Source organism: Barbatula barbatula (assembly GCF_947034865.1).
Source record: "Barbatula barbatula genome assembly, chromosome: 18".
In the NCBI taxonomy this organism is placed as follows: domain Eukaryota; kingdom Metazoa; phylum Chordata; class Actinopteri; order Cypriniformes; family Nemacheilidae; genus Barbatula; species Barbatula barbatula.
This window is the reverse complement of record NC_136781.1, coordinates 5,311,946-5,327,751: the sequence shown is the minus strand read 5'-3', so window position 1 is coordinate 5,327,751 and position 15,806 is coordinate 5,311,946. Positions and strand designations below refer to the sequence as shown.

The following is a 15,806-nucleotide window of genomic DNA, read 5'->3' as shown; positions in this document are numbered from 1 at the left end:
CACACACACACACACACACACACACACACACACACACACACACACACACACACACACACACACACACACACACACACACACACACACACACACACACACACACACACACACACACACACACACACACACACACACACACACACACACACACACACACACACACACACACACACACACACACACACACACACACACACACACACACACACACACACACACACACACACACACACACACACACACACACACACACACACACACACACACACACACACACACACACACACACACACACACACACACACACACACACACACACACACACACACACACACACACACACACACACACACACACACACACACACACACACACACACACACACACACACACACACACACACACACACACACACACACACACACACACACACACACACACACACACACACACACACACACACACACACACACACACACACACACACACACACACACACACACACACACACACACACACACACACACACACACACACACACACACACACACACACACACACACACACACACACACACACACACACTAAACAGTATGTGTCTTGGTTTTAATTGTGCATTCCAATTAATATCAATCAAACTGCAGTAGGTTTGTTTTGTTTTAGAACAAAATAACTCTCTTTTTGGAAATAACTCTTCATATACTATATATATATATATTTGTTAAACATATTTTCTTGTCACTGTCATACAGATGTCATACCTAAAAGAAAATTTCTATCATCACTTACTCACCAAACCTCTATAAATGTCCTTGTTCTGATGAACACATGATATTCATAAAAATGCTTGCAATCAAACAGTTCTTGGCCACCATTGACTGTCATAGTAGAAATAATTGGTTTATACATTTCTGGTGAACACAAAAGAAGACATGACAGCAAACAGCTCTGGGGCACTTTTGACTACCTTTGTTATTTTTTGTAGTCAATGGGGTCCAATAACTGTTTGGTTACAAACATTCGTCCAAATATTTTTTCAGCGTTTAAACCAAACAAATTAATTTATATAGGTTTGTAACAGAGAATATGTGCGTTATTCATGACAGAATTTCCCTTTTTGGATGAACTGTTCCTTTAAAGGTGGAAATCAATAGCTACGCCTTTACAAGTTAGACTATTCATGTCCTGTTTTAAATCTCCATACTTTGGTTTGAGTGGATGTGGTCTCGTTTATCAACTCCACAAATGTCCAAAAACTTTCACAAATGAAAACATTTAAAACACAACAGCATTTTACAACATGTACCTTTTCCCCAACAGAATTTCCTCAAAAGTTCAAAAGTTATGGTCCTGCAATAAACCATTTTGCAAGATGTAAACAACAGTTTTCCAGGAGCACTTCTGGTTTCAGATTTTAACGTTAAAAGTTCAAAATACATCCAAAACACAATCAATAGAACATTAAGAATTGAATCAATTAAAATAACATATTTAAGAAAACGTTATACTTAAAACTACTTGATTCTTTGCAGACTACCAAAAGTTATGGCGACATAAGGCTTGTTTATGTTGTTGCCGCTGAAACGTCTCTATACTTACATCCCTGTGGCTAACCAAAACAGAATTTTTATTACAAAAAATCACCATGGTAACTGCTCAGCTGCTGAGGTGTGTTGATGGGCATAAGAGGTGAAACATCATTACTAACAAACTAATGTCCATCTTTATGATGCTAGAGGCTGACCAATCCCTGAATGAACCATTTTTGTTGGTCTTAAAGCAATATTCCTGTCCAGCAACCACTTTCTCTCTCGAAAATCGAAGAAAAATCCAGAAACATGTCATGAAGAGTTATGAAAGCAACATACAAGGAGAATCTTTTATATTTGTTAAGCTTTTCACTTGGTACTCCATCACCAAACAAGTTCACCCACTGAGTGGGCTCGTATCTCCAACATGACTCATATTCCTCAGATTTTATTAAGACTAAGAGATTCGCAAGGCAGTACTGAAGAAAGAAAACGAGGTACTTGTGTACATAAGCTCATACGCTCTAAGAGGAAAAGGTTCAAACATTTACATTTGAGGTTCCTGGAGATTGCAACTGTGAGGGAATTTTTTTTCCTCCAGAAAAACAATTAAAAATACATTTACAATGACATTTTGCCCACCAGCTACCACATTGCACTGATGTAGGCTTCACTCACACCTGAGAGAAAGAAAAACAGACAAATGAATAAAATAACAATTAACATCTTCAAATCTATAATTTAGATTTAGATCTTATGACATCTCACACTGTAGATCACAGTAGAGGGATATGTATCATCAGTAAACATCAAGCTGCCACATCCTCGTTCTTTGATGTTTTATCATCATTGATTCAAGAAACTATAATAAATAAATCCCCTTAAAACAGACCAAAAATACTGCATACACAACCTCCAGTGTTAAGTGAACACTTTAAGTGTTTATATGATTCTCACCCAGAGTGTCAAAAAGTAACACTGAAACATTATTAATGAAGTGATGACTGATCATTAATGATGAACACCTGCTGATAACAAACACAATCACAGAAGAAAACCTGAACAATGAGAAGTCACCCTAATAGTGTTTACTTTCGTTGATGTTTGTTTATTTGTTTGTTGTGCCTTTATGGTTCAATAAGAAAGTACAACGTGTTTAACATGAACTACATAAATCTTAATCTACGCTCTGATTGTTGTCCATATTGTGTTGCTAGAAATGCAGTCATCCATTTTGCAGGTGCGTCTGCACCTGCGTCTCTGAGCATCTTTCAGTGATATATGTTTATCTTTTTCTTTACTTAAAAGAACGTGAGGGGTGAAAAAAATTACACAAATGTTGCCTTTGTAGCCCTATACATCTCTCTTAATAACTTTGGTACAACAGAAAAAATGTCACCTTGACGTCGGTTAACTAACAGAGTTTTTTAATGCACAGTAACCAAGTCTAAACTTTAATCTTACATTTCATTTGTTTTATTTTCATGTTTTCATAAAGGTCTTAGAGACATTTGAAAACAAAACGTGAAATATCCCACTTCCGACCTCACAGCGTTCTAGTCAAATACTTTACATTTACTAAATTCAGGCTAATCTCACTGCATGACTGCAAGCATTTTGGGTGTGATGTTCTGGCTTCGTTGATCTGCCCTCACTTCATGGGTCGTATGTCCGACTATGATGTTATTTCCAAGTAAAAGGGAAGAAGCATTCCGAGTTTGCTTGAACGTAGCACTGGCTCTTGATACCTCTCTCAAATTGTTTGTGCATTCAACAATTTTTTGTATTCATCTTCATATATATGTAAACTAAAGTAGGCTAGAATTGTAGGCTAGAATAACAGCAACAAGCTTCCTAACCCGGTCGGTCAACCACATCTCTCACAACCTTCAAAAAATGACTTAAAACCATCTCTTCTGTGAATACTTGACAGTAAAATGAAAAAGTACACTAACCCTCTATCTTCTCTCAACAGGGGGTGGTCTAGCTTTTGTTGAAACTAGTGACTTTGTATCGTATTGCTCTTGTATGACATATCGCTTATTGCTCCCTGAATTATTTGTAAATCACTTCGGATAAAAGCGTCTGCTAAATGACTAAATGTAAACAAAACAGCAGAAAATAGTCCATATACAGTAGTCCTATAGTCAATCTTACAAAAGGTTCAAAATGGAACCTTCGTAACAGTCAAGGTTCTAAAAGAACTTCTAACTGTATACCAAAGAACAAGGGTCACTTATAGAATTTATATTTATATTCACCTTTTTGATTAATAGAAGTTCATATTTGAACTTTAAAGTTATTTTTCTAACTCTTCGATCTCTTCTAAGATATGTGAATGAAATGCACGTATTCTGTGCTTTCTATGACAAGCTAAAACACTTAATCTGTTATCAAAAGGCAAATCTAATCCCCCATAATAATTGAATAACAGTTCTTAACTTGAAGTCCTCGATCACCTTGCCGGTTTCATAGGCCAAGCAGGTGAAAAGCCTTTAAGCATGAGGGACATTGACTTCATGAAGTATGTCGGAGAGCTGCAGAATGCTGTATAAACATGTTATCAAAACAAGAATTCCCATGATTAAATTCCCTTTTCCTGTTTTGGATTAAAGGATTCAACAGGAATGCGACTGGCACAGAATGCTTTTTCAGACATTACTGAACAATGATCATATCTAGCCATGGCACAACACTGATCTTGTTTGGATAAGGAACTATTATTTAAAGTTACAGATGACTGTGATCACAATGCATGGCTGATCGAGCACGCTGGGTAGTTTTGCGAAATGCTGACATCCACAAGTGCATTTACAACAACCTTAAGAAGAGGGTTTTCCTCATGTTGAAGCCAAACAGCCATGCTCTACCTTCTCTGTGCTCCCTGCAAATATCTAGCGTCAAGTTTGTACCTGGTATTTGGAGGTTTTATTGAAGGACAGGGATGTTTGCAGTGGGTGGACGAGTGAGGTAAACATATTACATCGCAGAGATAGCCATGGAGATGGAGGCGGCTGAGGATGGATTACTTGCGGCCTGTCTCCGTCTGTGGATTCTGTAAGAGAAGGTCGCTCAGTGACAGATTATTGTCTCAGACGGTCATTGACATGGACGCTGTTTAAATACCAGGGAGAGAGAGAGAGAGAAGGAATTACATTTCTGATTTAAGCCATTATTTGTTCAGAAACCCTATAAATTTGAGTTGCTATCTTAATAAATACAGTACATGCAAGTTAAACAAATTACAAAACAACTTTTATTTTGTTTCCCAAAAAGCGTCTTGTTGTTAGACAAAACTAATGGTTTATAGTCTTTAATCCAAGTATGAAATGTAGCATAGCTTGCATTAAAACATAAAAAAACTAATAATGAGAAAACCTGTGCTACCATATTTAGAAGGTCTCCAAAAATAGTGATCGGATTGTTATAACTATAATACAATTAAATACAGATGCATTTAAATTAGGCAAATGATGTACCTCTTCACTGCACAACAAAATGTCAATTCTAGACAGGGGTTGTACAGATTCACATTTTGTGGTGACGTTTCACATGAAATACAATCTTCAAATCAAAAGCAAGACTATAAAATTGTATAAACATGGCACTGCACTATTAACTATTAGACATTGAACTCAACAAATATTAATATATCAAACTATATAATCTTTCAGTATGATTGGTCACAAATGCTTGAACTTCAAAATAAGCTGTTCCAAAAGTGCACTGAAAAAATAAAACCCTTCTTTTTAATCGATACTCACATGAGGTTCAGTTATTTTTTTCATGGCTGATGTAAACATGTGAATGACATAGTCAAACAATCAAACAATATTGTAATGTACAGCTTAAGACAACGTGGTAAATCAGTGCAAAGTTCAGTCAGCTGGTTTGTCTCCTTGAGGACTTTTGTGAGAAACTTCAGAGCTGAATTATCAAGCAGACGGGCATAAGTGCTGCCAACTCTTCACTGTGAGTCATGAGTTTTATGACAACATAATATATCTGTTAAAAAAGTTTCAGCCGAAGGAAATAATACTTTGCAACTACAGAATAAAAACGCATATTTGCCAGACTGAGCGATTTCTAAATGGCAACATCATCGCTAAACCAGTATAGGACTGTGTTGGGGCCAAAATGGGTGGATAAATAAAATTTTTATTAAATTAATAGGTTAAAATTGTCTCTCTCTAGGTTTTTTTTAAATGATATACAATATTTCCACTCAGACTATTTTCGAGCGGGTGGACAAAGACTAATTTGCAACAAGTTCATGGCACATTAAACAGGATGTTCTTGCTCTGATAAGGTGTGAGACAGAGACGTATCCTAAAGCAACATATACTAGATTCAAAGTCTGAAATACGCCAGCTGGCCACGGGCGAACGTGTTCTTTGTCTTTATCTGGAATGCTTCACGCTTCCTGCTTCCTTTGGTAGATATTCTGCAAACCGGAGGAAATAATAATTTTCCCATTCAAGATAAACACTGCTATAATTCTCGGAAGAACCCTCTGGGCTTTAAAACCACTTGCGACGCGGACAATCCCGAGGATTCTCAACTTTCATTCCTGAGCAGTTACTATGGTGATGGATTTCAAGTTCACCCGATTCGGTTGCCGCATATTGTGAAGCGGTCTATCTCCAGCAGGTCTTCTTTTGAGGTTCTGTTTTTAAGTTCAGTGGATTCTGATGCCTGGTTGGTGTCCTCCTCGGGTTTGGGGGAAGAATCCGGGGGTGGATCACTGGTCACCTTAGTGACGGGGGGTGGAGCTGGGGAGAAAGGCCTGACCCGTGGGGACGGTTGCTTAGTTATGGATATGGAGGGTCGTTGAACTCTAGGTTTGTCTGAGAGAAAGAATGAATTCCATTTACAATCATATCCAGTCTCAATGTTTGTTATATAAAATCGGTTTCATGAAATGGTGACAGAAAATGCAGAGAGATATTTCAATCATTTCTAAACCGATGTTACCTGGCGGTAGAGGAGATGTGGCCTGGTTGGTTTTCTTAGGATGTTGTTTTGAAGCTTGAGCCGTCGGCCTGCCAAACAACTTCCCCTCCATATCGGCTTCCTTGACATAGCGGCAGGCCTTTCCCAGCAGAACAATACTATTCAACACTTTCAGTGTTATTAATCTGCAGGAAGAAAAAATGAAAATGCCTAGCAGAGGATAACAACCAAAACATCTTCTTACAGACGTGGTGTTCAAAAACACAGCAGGAGAACAGTATTAATCAAATAAACTAGGTCTGTCGAGAGTCGACCGCATGCTGAGGGATATGTCAATTTCACATGATATAATGGAAACTGATTGATTGAATGAATTTTACCCAAGATAAAAGAGAAGCAGACAGACAGATGACAGGGCGCCCTGGATCTTTACGGAGCTCATCACCACTCGAATCAGCTGAAGGAGAAAAAAACAAAACAACAACATTACTGATCACATGTGCTTTATGGTAATAATCAGATTCTTGTATAAAATATTAATAATGATATCTTCTTCCACTATCAAATGATTGCAATAAAACACACAAACAATTCTGACTGAGGTTGTCATAAGTTTATGTAGTAAATGGTTAATACCAGATGTAAAAGATAAAAGAATAAACTTAATGTTTAATATACGTATTAATAGCTACAAAGAGTTCGAAATCTCACCAGAACAGCCAGAGGCAAAGGAATAAATCCCATCCTTCGTGCCACTGAATCGCTGTAGTCTGTGTACGCCTGTTCATGAATGCACCAGACATCAGTGAGCTTTTTATTACTAATGGGCTTTAAAGCAGTTTTTGCCGTTTACAGAGCCCAAAGCTGTCACAAACACATGTGATATTTCATTCATATCTGTCAAAAAGCACATTTAATATCAAGGGCTCGGTTCATTTTATATATTCCAGAAGACAAATTCACGCTCACATTCTGCTGTCGACTGCTGACGAGCTCAAAAGCTAAGCTGGCTTTATATTCACTGTAGACCTGAAATAATAAAAGGGACAAAGTTCACATGTGGTGACTGTATCCGGGGCTATGGCAGTGCATCTCATATGGGTGCCTAGATACATAATAGTAGAAGTAAAGAAATCTACAGCTCTCACATCAGCCGTGATGTCATTGAATTTAGTGATGAAGGCATGCTTGATGACGTCAACGGCAACCTCGGAGGTGATCACCATGAAGACATCCGGCAGCAGCACCCAGAGGTGATCTGAAAGCAACATCAAAACATCAAATTCAGTTAAGATTTCCAAACTCTATAAGTCTTACTATAAACTCGTCGTCTTTTAGACCAAGCCTAATTTTAATATGAATCCAAATCCGCACCTGATTTCCAGGAAAACTGCTCCATGTTCCTCAAGCAGACAATAAGAAGCAAAACATAATTGGTGAATCGTTCCTTGATATCTGCAAGACGGATATAAACCCAAAACATGAGTCACCGCATTGGCATTCGGCACAAAGCTTTTGGTTAAAGATGATTCTAATGCCTATGATCCATGCATATTTTGCAGCAGGTTGTGCATCAGGGATTATTTCATCACAATAACTTGAACGTTTGAATGGACGACCACAAGGTTAAGTGTTTAGGGGGGGGGGGGGGTGGGGTTGGCGCCATCTATTCTATGTGTAATCAGCATCTATTCTCCCTTCTGCTATATCAGCTGGAATAGAGGAAGAATAGAGCTGCTGTAGGAAAGATGATGTAAAACTGCACCGCAGCCTGTCAGCATCTCACCGTGCGTTATGAGAAATGAGGTCCGGAGAGCTTTATTAGCATTTCAATAAGATTGCTGTAATAGGTGCGAGTCAGCCCACACGTAACGCTTTGTCACCTGCTCTGTGAAGTCGTTTTTTAAGATGACTTAAACCTTGCAAATTCAAGTTATTATGAAGAATCAGAATCGCTGTGAGGTAAACTGCTGTTGAAATAATCCCTGTACACAGTATAATCTATATTATACAACAGTTCTGATTGGATGATACGCTGATGTAACACCAGAACTGCTTTATGGTTTTGTATTTTTCAGAGAGAGAGAGATTAAATGATACTAAACAATGTTTTCGTTTTTAAATGTCCTCGTGTCACAGCAGACTGTAATGTTACAAACAAAATGCATGATTGCCGAAACCATCACTGTATCGAGGCGAATGTGACTTTGACTCACCGCTGTTAGACATCTGAAAGAGGTTGTTCTTCTCAAACTTTTTGAACACACTTCCTTTGATTTCAACAAACTAAAACAGAGAAAATTTACTTGCCTTTAAAACAAGTTTTTAAAACAAGTGATTTAGTTTCCAACCACTATATACAGCCTTCTATACTGTTGTATTGATTAAAATATGAACTTCTGAAAAAAACAGAGCATCTTTGTTATTTTGACCTATTTCTCCTGTTTTTATTTTCTATAATAGAAAATAAATAGAAACAATCTTTTTGTTTGAAATCTGGGAGAAACATTGTTAGTAGTTCACAGAATAAAACGAAATAATAAATTTACCTAAACACATACCTATAAAGTCAATTGAAAAAAATTCTATATTTTTTATAAAATATTTCTATATTTCTATAGTGACATTTGATCATTATGATTTTTGTGTGAATGTGAGCACACACTTACATTGTTGGACATCATGATGGTGAGCAGTGATTTGTTATGCGAGTTGAAGGCAACATTGAGCGTTGAGGCCTGTACCATGATGAGAATGGCATGAAGAACTGCGACCACATTACATTCAGGAAAATAAAACACTGAAGACACAGCCACAGTTTTTGCTGTGGCATGATGTCACCATAGATTACGATGGCTTATTTATTAATATTGTCTCGAACCGGCAACCTTTTGGTTGGAAGCCCTGAAATGGTTAAACAAACACAACTGTAATCTAGAGAGATTTGTTATTGGGTCATTCTTTTTTTTAAATCGATAACCTTATGTTTGGTTACATTGCCACGAATCTAAAAAGAAATGCGATTGGGCTTTAACGCTTAAACACAGCAAATCGAATTTAGTCATAATCTGTAATGATAACTTAATAACAACACATCACGAAAATAACAACACATCACGAAACATTTGTAAGACGTCTTTGTAGCGTATAACGTAAAAGGATACAGACATAGAAGACAGCCATAAAGAAATGAGGAATGACTCCAATGTGGGCTCTCTTTTGTGACTTTGGCTCGGTGGCTGTCCAGTAAAGAGCATCCAAAATGTCCTGCCCGAAGGATGAGAAGAGGCGATCTGCCACCTAAAGATGAAATCACACGCTTAAAACACAATCCACAAAATCAGTATCAGTGATCGAAAAACAGCAGTGCTGTACCTCCAGCATGTTGTAGATGATATAGAGTTTGATGACTGACTGACCCCGGATCAGGTGGTACATCATGGCATAATCGACGTAGTGCATCATGAAGTAACAAAGCACCATGATTAAACCTTTCAGCAGATCACACACCTGAGCAGGCTGCATGAACCGAGAGCCACTGACAAACACACAATAAAACACACTTAATAAACACAATAAAAAAAAGAGCAAAATGAGACAAAAAAGAGACAACGACAATCAAAACACCAACGCACTTGTGTTCGAGACTCATGCATTTCTCTGATGTATGGACAATGAGAAAACAACATATTTCAGTTTAGTGTTGACGTCTATCACTCTCCTCTTTCTTCCCAGCCGAGATGTTTGAATGAATGGTATCAGGTTTACGTGTGAAGCTGAGCTGTAATTCAAAGCTGTGCAAAACATGCTGTTCTCCGGGTGTCAGATATATCACTGTCACTCGAGGTATCAAAGGAGGAACCTTTGCAAACGTTCATGGGAAAATGCGATGTACAGTTCAACATTAAGAAATTAACAAAAAAGCCTCCAAGCGGGTCCTGTATGTCTCATAGTCATAGCAACCAAATAACAGCCACTAGTAGGGCGTTTTCACACTAGCACTATTGGTGCGCACCAGGGTTCGATAAACGTTAGAGTTCGGTTCTTTTAGGAACCCGGGTGCTGTACCCGAGTCTGCTTAAAAAGCGAGGTCTGGGTTGCTGTTCATGTGAACTCCGGGACGCTTCGCTGCTGATATGAACGCGATCGTACCAAATCGCAGAAGTGAACCGCTGACCCATAAAAATGTCTCTGTTCTGCTTAACACAAATAGAGATATTTGGAAGAATGTTAGCACATTTTCAGTTCTGAAACATCATTCACATAGTTGAGAAATACGTTATTTTTGTTCTGTTGAACACAAAATGAGATGTAGATATAAAAATTAAGGACAGCAAACAATTCTGGGGCACATTTGACAACCATTTTAACTTTTCCTACTGTGGTAGTCAATGATGTCCCAGAAATACAAATTGCTAACATTCTTCCAAATATCTTCAAATACATACACACAGGTTTGGAACAACTTGAGGGTGAGCAAATGATGACAGAATTTTCATTTTAGGCCGAACTGTCCCATTAACATGGTATTCAAAGGTATTTCAAAAAACACTTTGACACCATCATGGTATTTTGTGTTGGGCTTATTTCATTAGATACGCCTTTCATGTTTTCATCATTTAACTTTTTCGTTTTCTGAATGAGAAATTAGAAACATTCTCTAAAAACAGGGATGTAAAGGGGATTAATCTGCTTGAGAGGATAATTAGGAAGCTTTAAATACATAATGCATCAAACAAGAACACAAAGCAACATCTTCTACACTTTTTAAATAAAAACTCATACAAAATGGTTCATTTGTTATGAAGAGAAATGGCAGTTAGGAAACGGCCTCATTTTCTCAGCAAGCAAAGATTAACAACCACCTTATATCTGCACAGTCCTTTGTAATAAAGTTCCAGATCTGTGTGTAAACAAGCCATTGTCTTTTCTGTCCAAAATGCAATATTCACATTTGTTTTTTAGTCGTGCATTCAGGTGGGTAGAATTTTAATACTGACTTGAATTGAGTCGATTTTTTTAGGTTGTACAGAAACATGAACGCAAACGTTCATTCAAATAGGGATATTTCTGCACAACATTTATGGACTCCACAAAATTATAGTTGGCGATGGTGGAAATGAGGTATTAACAACATTTAACATGTGGCTGAGAATCTGAGGATCCAGTTACCTCTTTGCAGTTTAAAGAGAACTGGAAAAGCCGCTAGCATTCGCATCAAGGCCTGGACCAAATATCCTTCCTGAAAAATCAGCTTAAACTAACCTAAGGTGTTTTCACTGGTTTTACTTGCCCACAAAGCAAGTCATGTTGGTTTATAGTTGTTTTTGGGCACATGTCATGTGGTTAAATGAAAACCGTCTTGACACGTTTTAAGACCAGCAAAAGACCAGTTAAAGCCAGCAAACCACCAACATCCAGTTACAAATCATCCATGTAATGTAGCGGCTCTGTGTTAGACAAGCACCGGACACACTGATACACAAAGCCCTTTATCACAGTCAAAAAGCTCTTCAACCATCAGACACCAGCCAACAACGGACAGTAAAAATGACTGTGCCATCATATAATAAGCCATCTAGCCCATCCAAGAGCGATGAAGAATAATCACAGACCAGCAACACAAACACACTGCCAAGTAAATGCCACAGTCACATGCCCATAAAAACGTATGATTCAAACACAGAATGAAAGCGGTATCGTGGGATTGTTTGAGATGGGTCACGGTGAAGCAGGTGTCCTACCTGCTCCGTCTGCAATAAGGGCAAACATAATCGCTGATGAGAGGAGGGAGAGGCACACATTAGAGACTGCACTCTTACTGTATGAAGAAACAACCGTTTCGTAGAAACATGTCAATGTAGGGGACAAAATTGAGTCAGTGTTTCTGAAATAACTAATGCCTTTCTACTAGTTATCTTATTGAATAGACAACTTAGCCGCCTTATTGCATCACCGATTTGCATAACACTTAAAAGTACATTTGTCTTTAAAGGAATTGTGATGTGTTACCCGAGGCCGCAGCAAGGAATGGTCAACAACCTCAGAAAGGCCAGCAGTGTTCTCAGGGGCAGCAGGGTGAAAACGTACAGAAAGGCATCCAGGCAGAGGAAGATCCCGAAGATCATCAACTGCGGGAGAAGATAACATACATCTTTGTTATATTCGCATTCCGTCACGTTGTGATGAAATGACAGAGACATCATCTGCCTCAGAGGCATCTCGGACCTCCTGATGCTTGAGACGCTTGAGCACACTGACTAAGCCGTGTGATGTCTGGGGGCCTGAAAATGTCCGCCGGCACTCTGTAACCTTAAAATCTTCTTCATGTTCAGGGGGCACCTCTCGGTTTCAGACTGAGACCATTAAAAGCAAATTAAAAATGATAACATGCACGGCAAGCCACTGGCTCTTTAAACACCGAGCGTGAACCCCGGGGGCCATGTTCCCCAGGAGGTAGAAAAATAAAAGCTTGTTAGACAACAACCCTATGAAGACAAAGAAGAAAGGCGCAAAAATAAAACCTTACCTGCTCAGAGAAAATACATTGAATGAAAGCAACCATTCTGAACTCGTAGAAGTGGAAATTCATGAGAACGCTTACTTATTTGTTAAGAAAAATACAGAGAGGATGGTACTTACTAAAAAAACATAAGATTTGTAGCAGACTAAAACGTTTGTGACATGGCTGTTATGCGAGTTATGCTGTATATGTACTGACCCTCATCAGTTCTATTCTCATTTGCGTGCATTCTAAAAAAAAACTGTCTAAGAACTGTTTCCAGGTCAGTATCTAAACACTGTCTCGCTCGTGTCTTGAGTGTTCATTGTGCATTTGCTAAGGTTTGTGGGGCGGAGCGGCTTTAAAGTCACAGAGCAGTCTTTGTGTGCACGATGCAAATACCTCAGCTGTCAACATGTGCACATCATATTACACATGCCTGTGTGTGCAGACATGCTGTTAATCTACATGTGTCGAAAAATTTCATGTGAACATTTTAAATCATGCAGATTCTTCACTACCCTATCACTGTCGACTCAATAAATCCTATGAAAGATATATGTTATGCACTAAACATTTTTTTAAGCCGATATCGCCATCTAGTGTCTTCGTGAATAGTACAGTTAGCTCCCAAAGTTTTTCCATATTTAAAGTCGGATTGTGTGGATTGGAGTCACGAAATATATAAAAAAGTTCTTAGTTGAGCAAATATCTCAGGGAACTCAAACACACAGGGCAGTTCTGCATGTAACACAGAGCCACAGTGTTAACACTTTTCAGGAGAAATCAACTTATGAAAGCTTCACTTATAGTTGTGTTGTATTTAATCATATGTTCTTTATGGTTTTTTTAAAGGATCGTGCTATGTGCATTCATAGCACGTTTGAAATATCGAGCCACAAGTAATCTAGTTTAAAGGGACAGTTCACCCAAAAATGAAAATGATGTCATCATTTACTCACCCTTAAGTTGTTCCAAACCTGTATAAACTTCCTTGTTCAGCTGAACACAAAAGAAGATATCTTGAAGAATGTCAGCAAACAGATATCATCGTCCAATAACTGCCATAGTAGGAAAATAAATACTATGGGAGTCAATGGGGGATGAGATACGTTTCCTCGCAGATATTCTTCCAAATATCTTCCCTTGTGTTCAGCAGAACAAAGTTTTTACAGGTCTGTGAGTAAATGATGAAATATTTTTAAGTGTACTATCGCTTTAACATTTATGATGTTTCACGACTTATTCATTGTGTGACCACATTATAGGCTATATTATAGCATCTTTCATTATCAGTCATGACATTAACTCACCCTCAGGTTGTATACATTTCTTTCTTCTGCTGAACACAAAGGAAGATATTTGGAAGAATGTCAGTAACCAAACAGATCTCTTATCCCCGATTTACTGCCATATTAGGGGGAAAAAATACTCAATGTCAATGGGGGATAAGATCTGTTTGGTTACTTACATTCTTCCTTTGTGTTTAGCAGAACAAAAATAATTATACAGGTTCAGAACAATCTGAGAAAATGATGACAGAAATTTCCTTTTGGGGTGAAATATCCCTTTAAAGGATTACTTAAGGAAAACCCTTCAAATGAGACACAGAAAATTTGTTTTTCAGGAAACCTGTTCGTCTGCCTTCACCTTGAACCAGCGGTCAAAAATAATTACCATCGTAAACAATAACTCAAAACATCATTTTTTAAATTCTTTGACTTTGAATCTCACAAACTCACAGAAACGTGCTCTGTAATGCGCTGTTTTACCTGAAACGATGGTAATGTGAGACAACTTTAGAAAACAAAGAGTATTGCGTGACCCACCCTCTCCAGTTCTCTAGGTATCCTCATGCAGGTGTACACTTTTTCCCTCATTTGAGTGTACTTTGCCTCATTGTGCTCCAGGAAGTATCCCCTGGTCAGTTCTGCACCCATGAACCGCACCAGAGACGGCTCGTCATCAGGGTCCTCTGAATCTGTGGTGTGATCGAGAGAACGAAGCGTTATTCAATGCTATTGACTTATGATTCAGCTTGCAAGATGAACAACTATTCGTGAACTGTTTAAAACAAACGAATAAAAATTGCACACATGATCTGAACAAAGTACTGGAAAAGTTAAGTTGGTATACAAGTTTGCTATAACCCTACAGGACAGTGCAGACACTGTATAGACAGAACACGTGCAAGCTGGTTCTGTCACATTCTGAACATTAGTTTAAATGTACAACGATTACCACATGCACATTATAAGGGAAACTCTAGCAAGCTTCGATGAAAGAAAACATTTCAGAAACTTCACACGTGGAACGCTGAACAAACTAGCAGGGCAGGAGTCAAATCAAGGTAAAGATCAGGTAATAGTTACACGTTGTAAACTAAAGCGAAGGTCAGTCTGATGCTCAAGCTCACCTGCGCGCTCGCGATGCTCGCCTCGAACTGCTGTTTTCTCGTAAAATCCCAGAGTTTCCGTCAACTTGACTTCCGGGGAAGCGATGTTTACCCTCCCGACTCCTGACGCACCCGCCCAAGAACATTTCACCTTTTCGTGATCGTCATTTTCGGGATCCTTTTCCTCCGACACCCCGACACCCAGCGAGTCCGCCATCTTCGCCGTGACGTCACCGCGCGCGCACACGTGATATTGATAAACAAATAAAATGAAGGCAATAAATAACGCACGTATCGCAGAAATAAGTATCATAAAAAGAAGCATCGTCAAAATAAGAAATATACAGATTACGAGAGAAATTATACTACTTGAGGAAGACAGAACGTTAAAGATGTATTATTAAATCTATTAAGTTAAATCTAACTA

General features: G+C 38.4%; 1 protein-coding gene across 2 annotated transcripts; it reads right to left on the bottom strand.

Annotated features, from left to right (window-relative positions):
- Positions 1-4,767: 4,767 nt before the first annotated feature.
- tapt1a (transmembrane anterior posterior transformation 1a) lies at positions 4,768-15,628 on the bottom strand. Of its 2 annotated transcripts, XM_079479581.1 has the most exons (15): positions 15,401-15,618; positions 14,814-14,965; positions 12,495-12,613; positions 12,227-12,259; positions 9,858-10,020; positions 9,647-9,782; positions 9,152-9,249; positions 8,699-8,768; positions 7,857-7,937; positions 7,631-7,740; positions 7,452-7,511; positions 7,194-7,262; positions 6,863-6,939; positions 6,504-6,667; positions 4,768-6,376 (listed from the first exon to the last, which is right to left on the bottom strand). In XM_079479581.1, the coding sequence occupies exons 1-15, from the start codon at positions 15,594-15,596 to the stop codon at positions 6,132-6,134; spliced, it is 1,773 nt and encodes a 590-aa protein (XP_079335707.1). In that variant the 5' UTR covers positions 15,597-15,618; the 3' UTR covers positions 4,768-6,131. The 2 variants fall into 2 exon arrangements, with proteins under 2 accessions (XP_079335707.1, XP_079335708.1); XM_079479582.1 differs by lacking the exon at positions 12,227-12,259 and having other exon boundaries at positions 15,401-15,628.
- Between the last annotated feature and the right edge of the window lie 178 nt (positions 15,629-15,806).

Coding starts and splice junctions, on each gene's coding strand:
- tapt1a (XM_079479581.1), bottom strand. CDS start 15,596: ATGGCGGACTCGCTGGGTGTCGGGGTGTCGGAGGAAAAGGATCCCGAA. Junction 9,783..9,857: donor TCATCTACAACATGCTGGAG/GTACAGCACTGC, acceptor TTTCATCTTTAG/GTGGCAGATCGCCTCTTCTC. Junction 7,512..7,630: donor TCAATGACATCACGGCTGAT/GTGAGAGCTGTA, acceptor TTATTATTTCAG/GTCTACAGTGAATATAAAGC.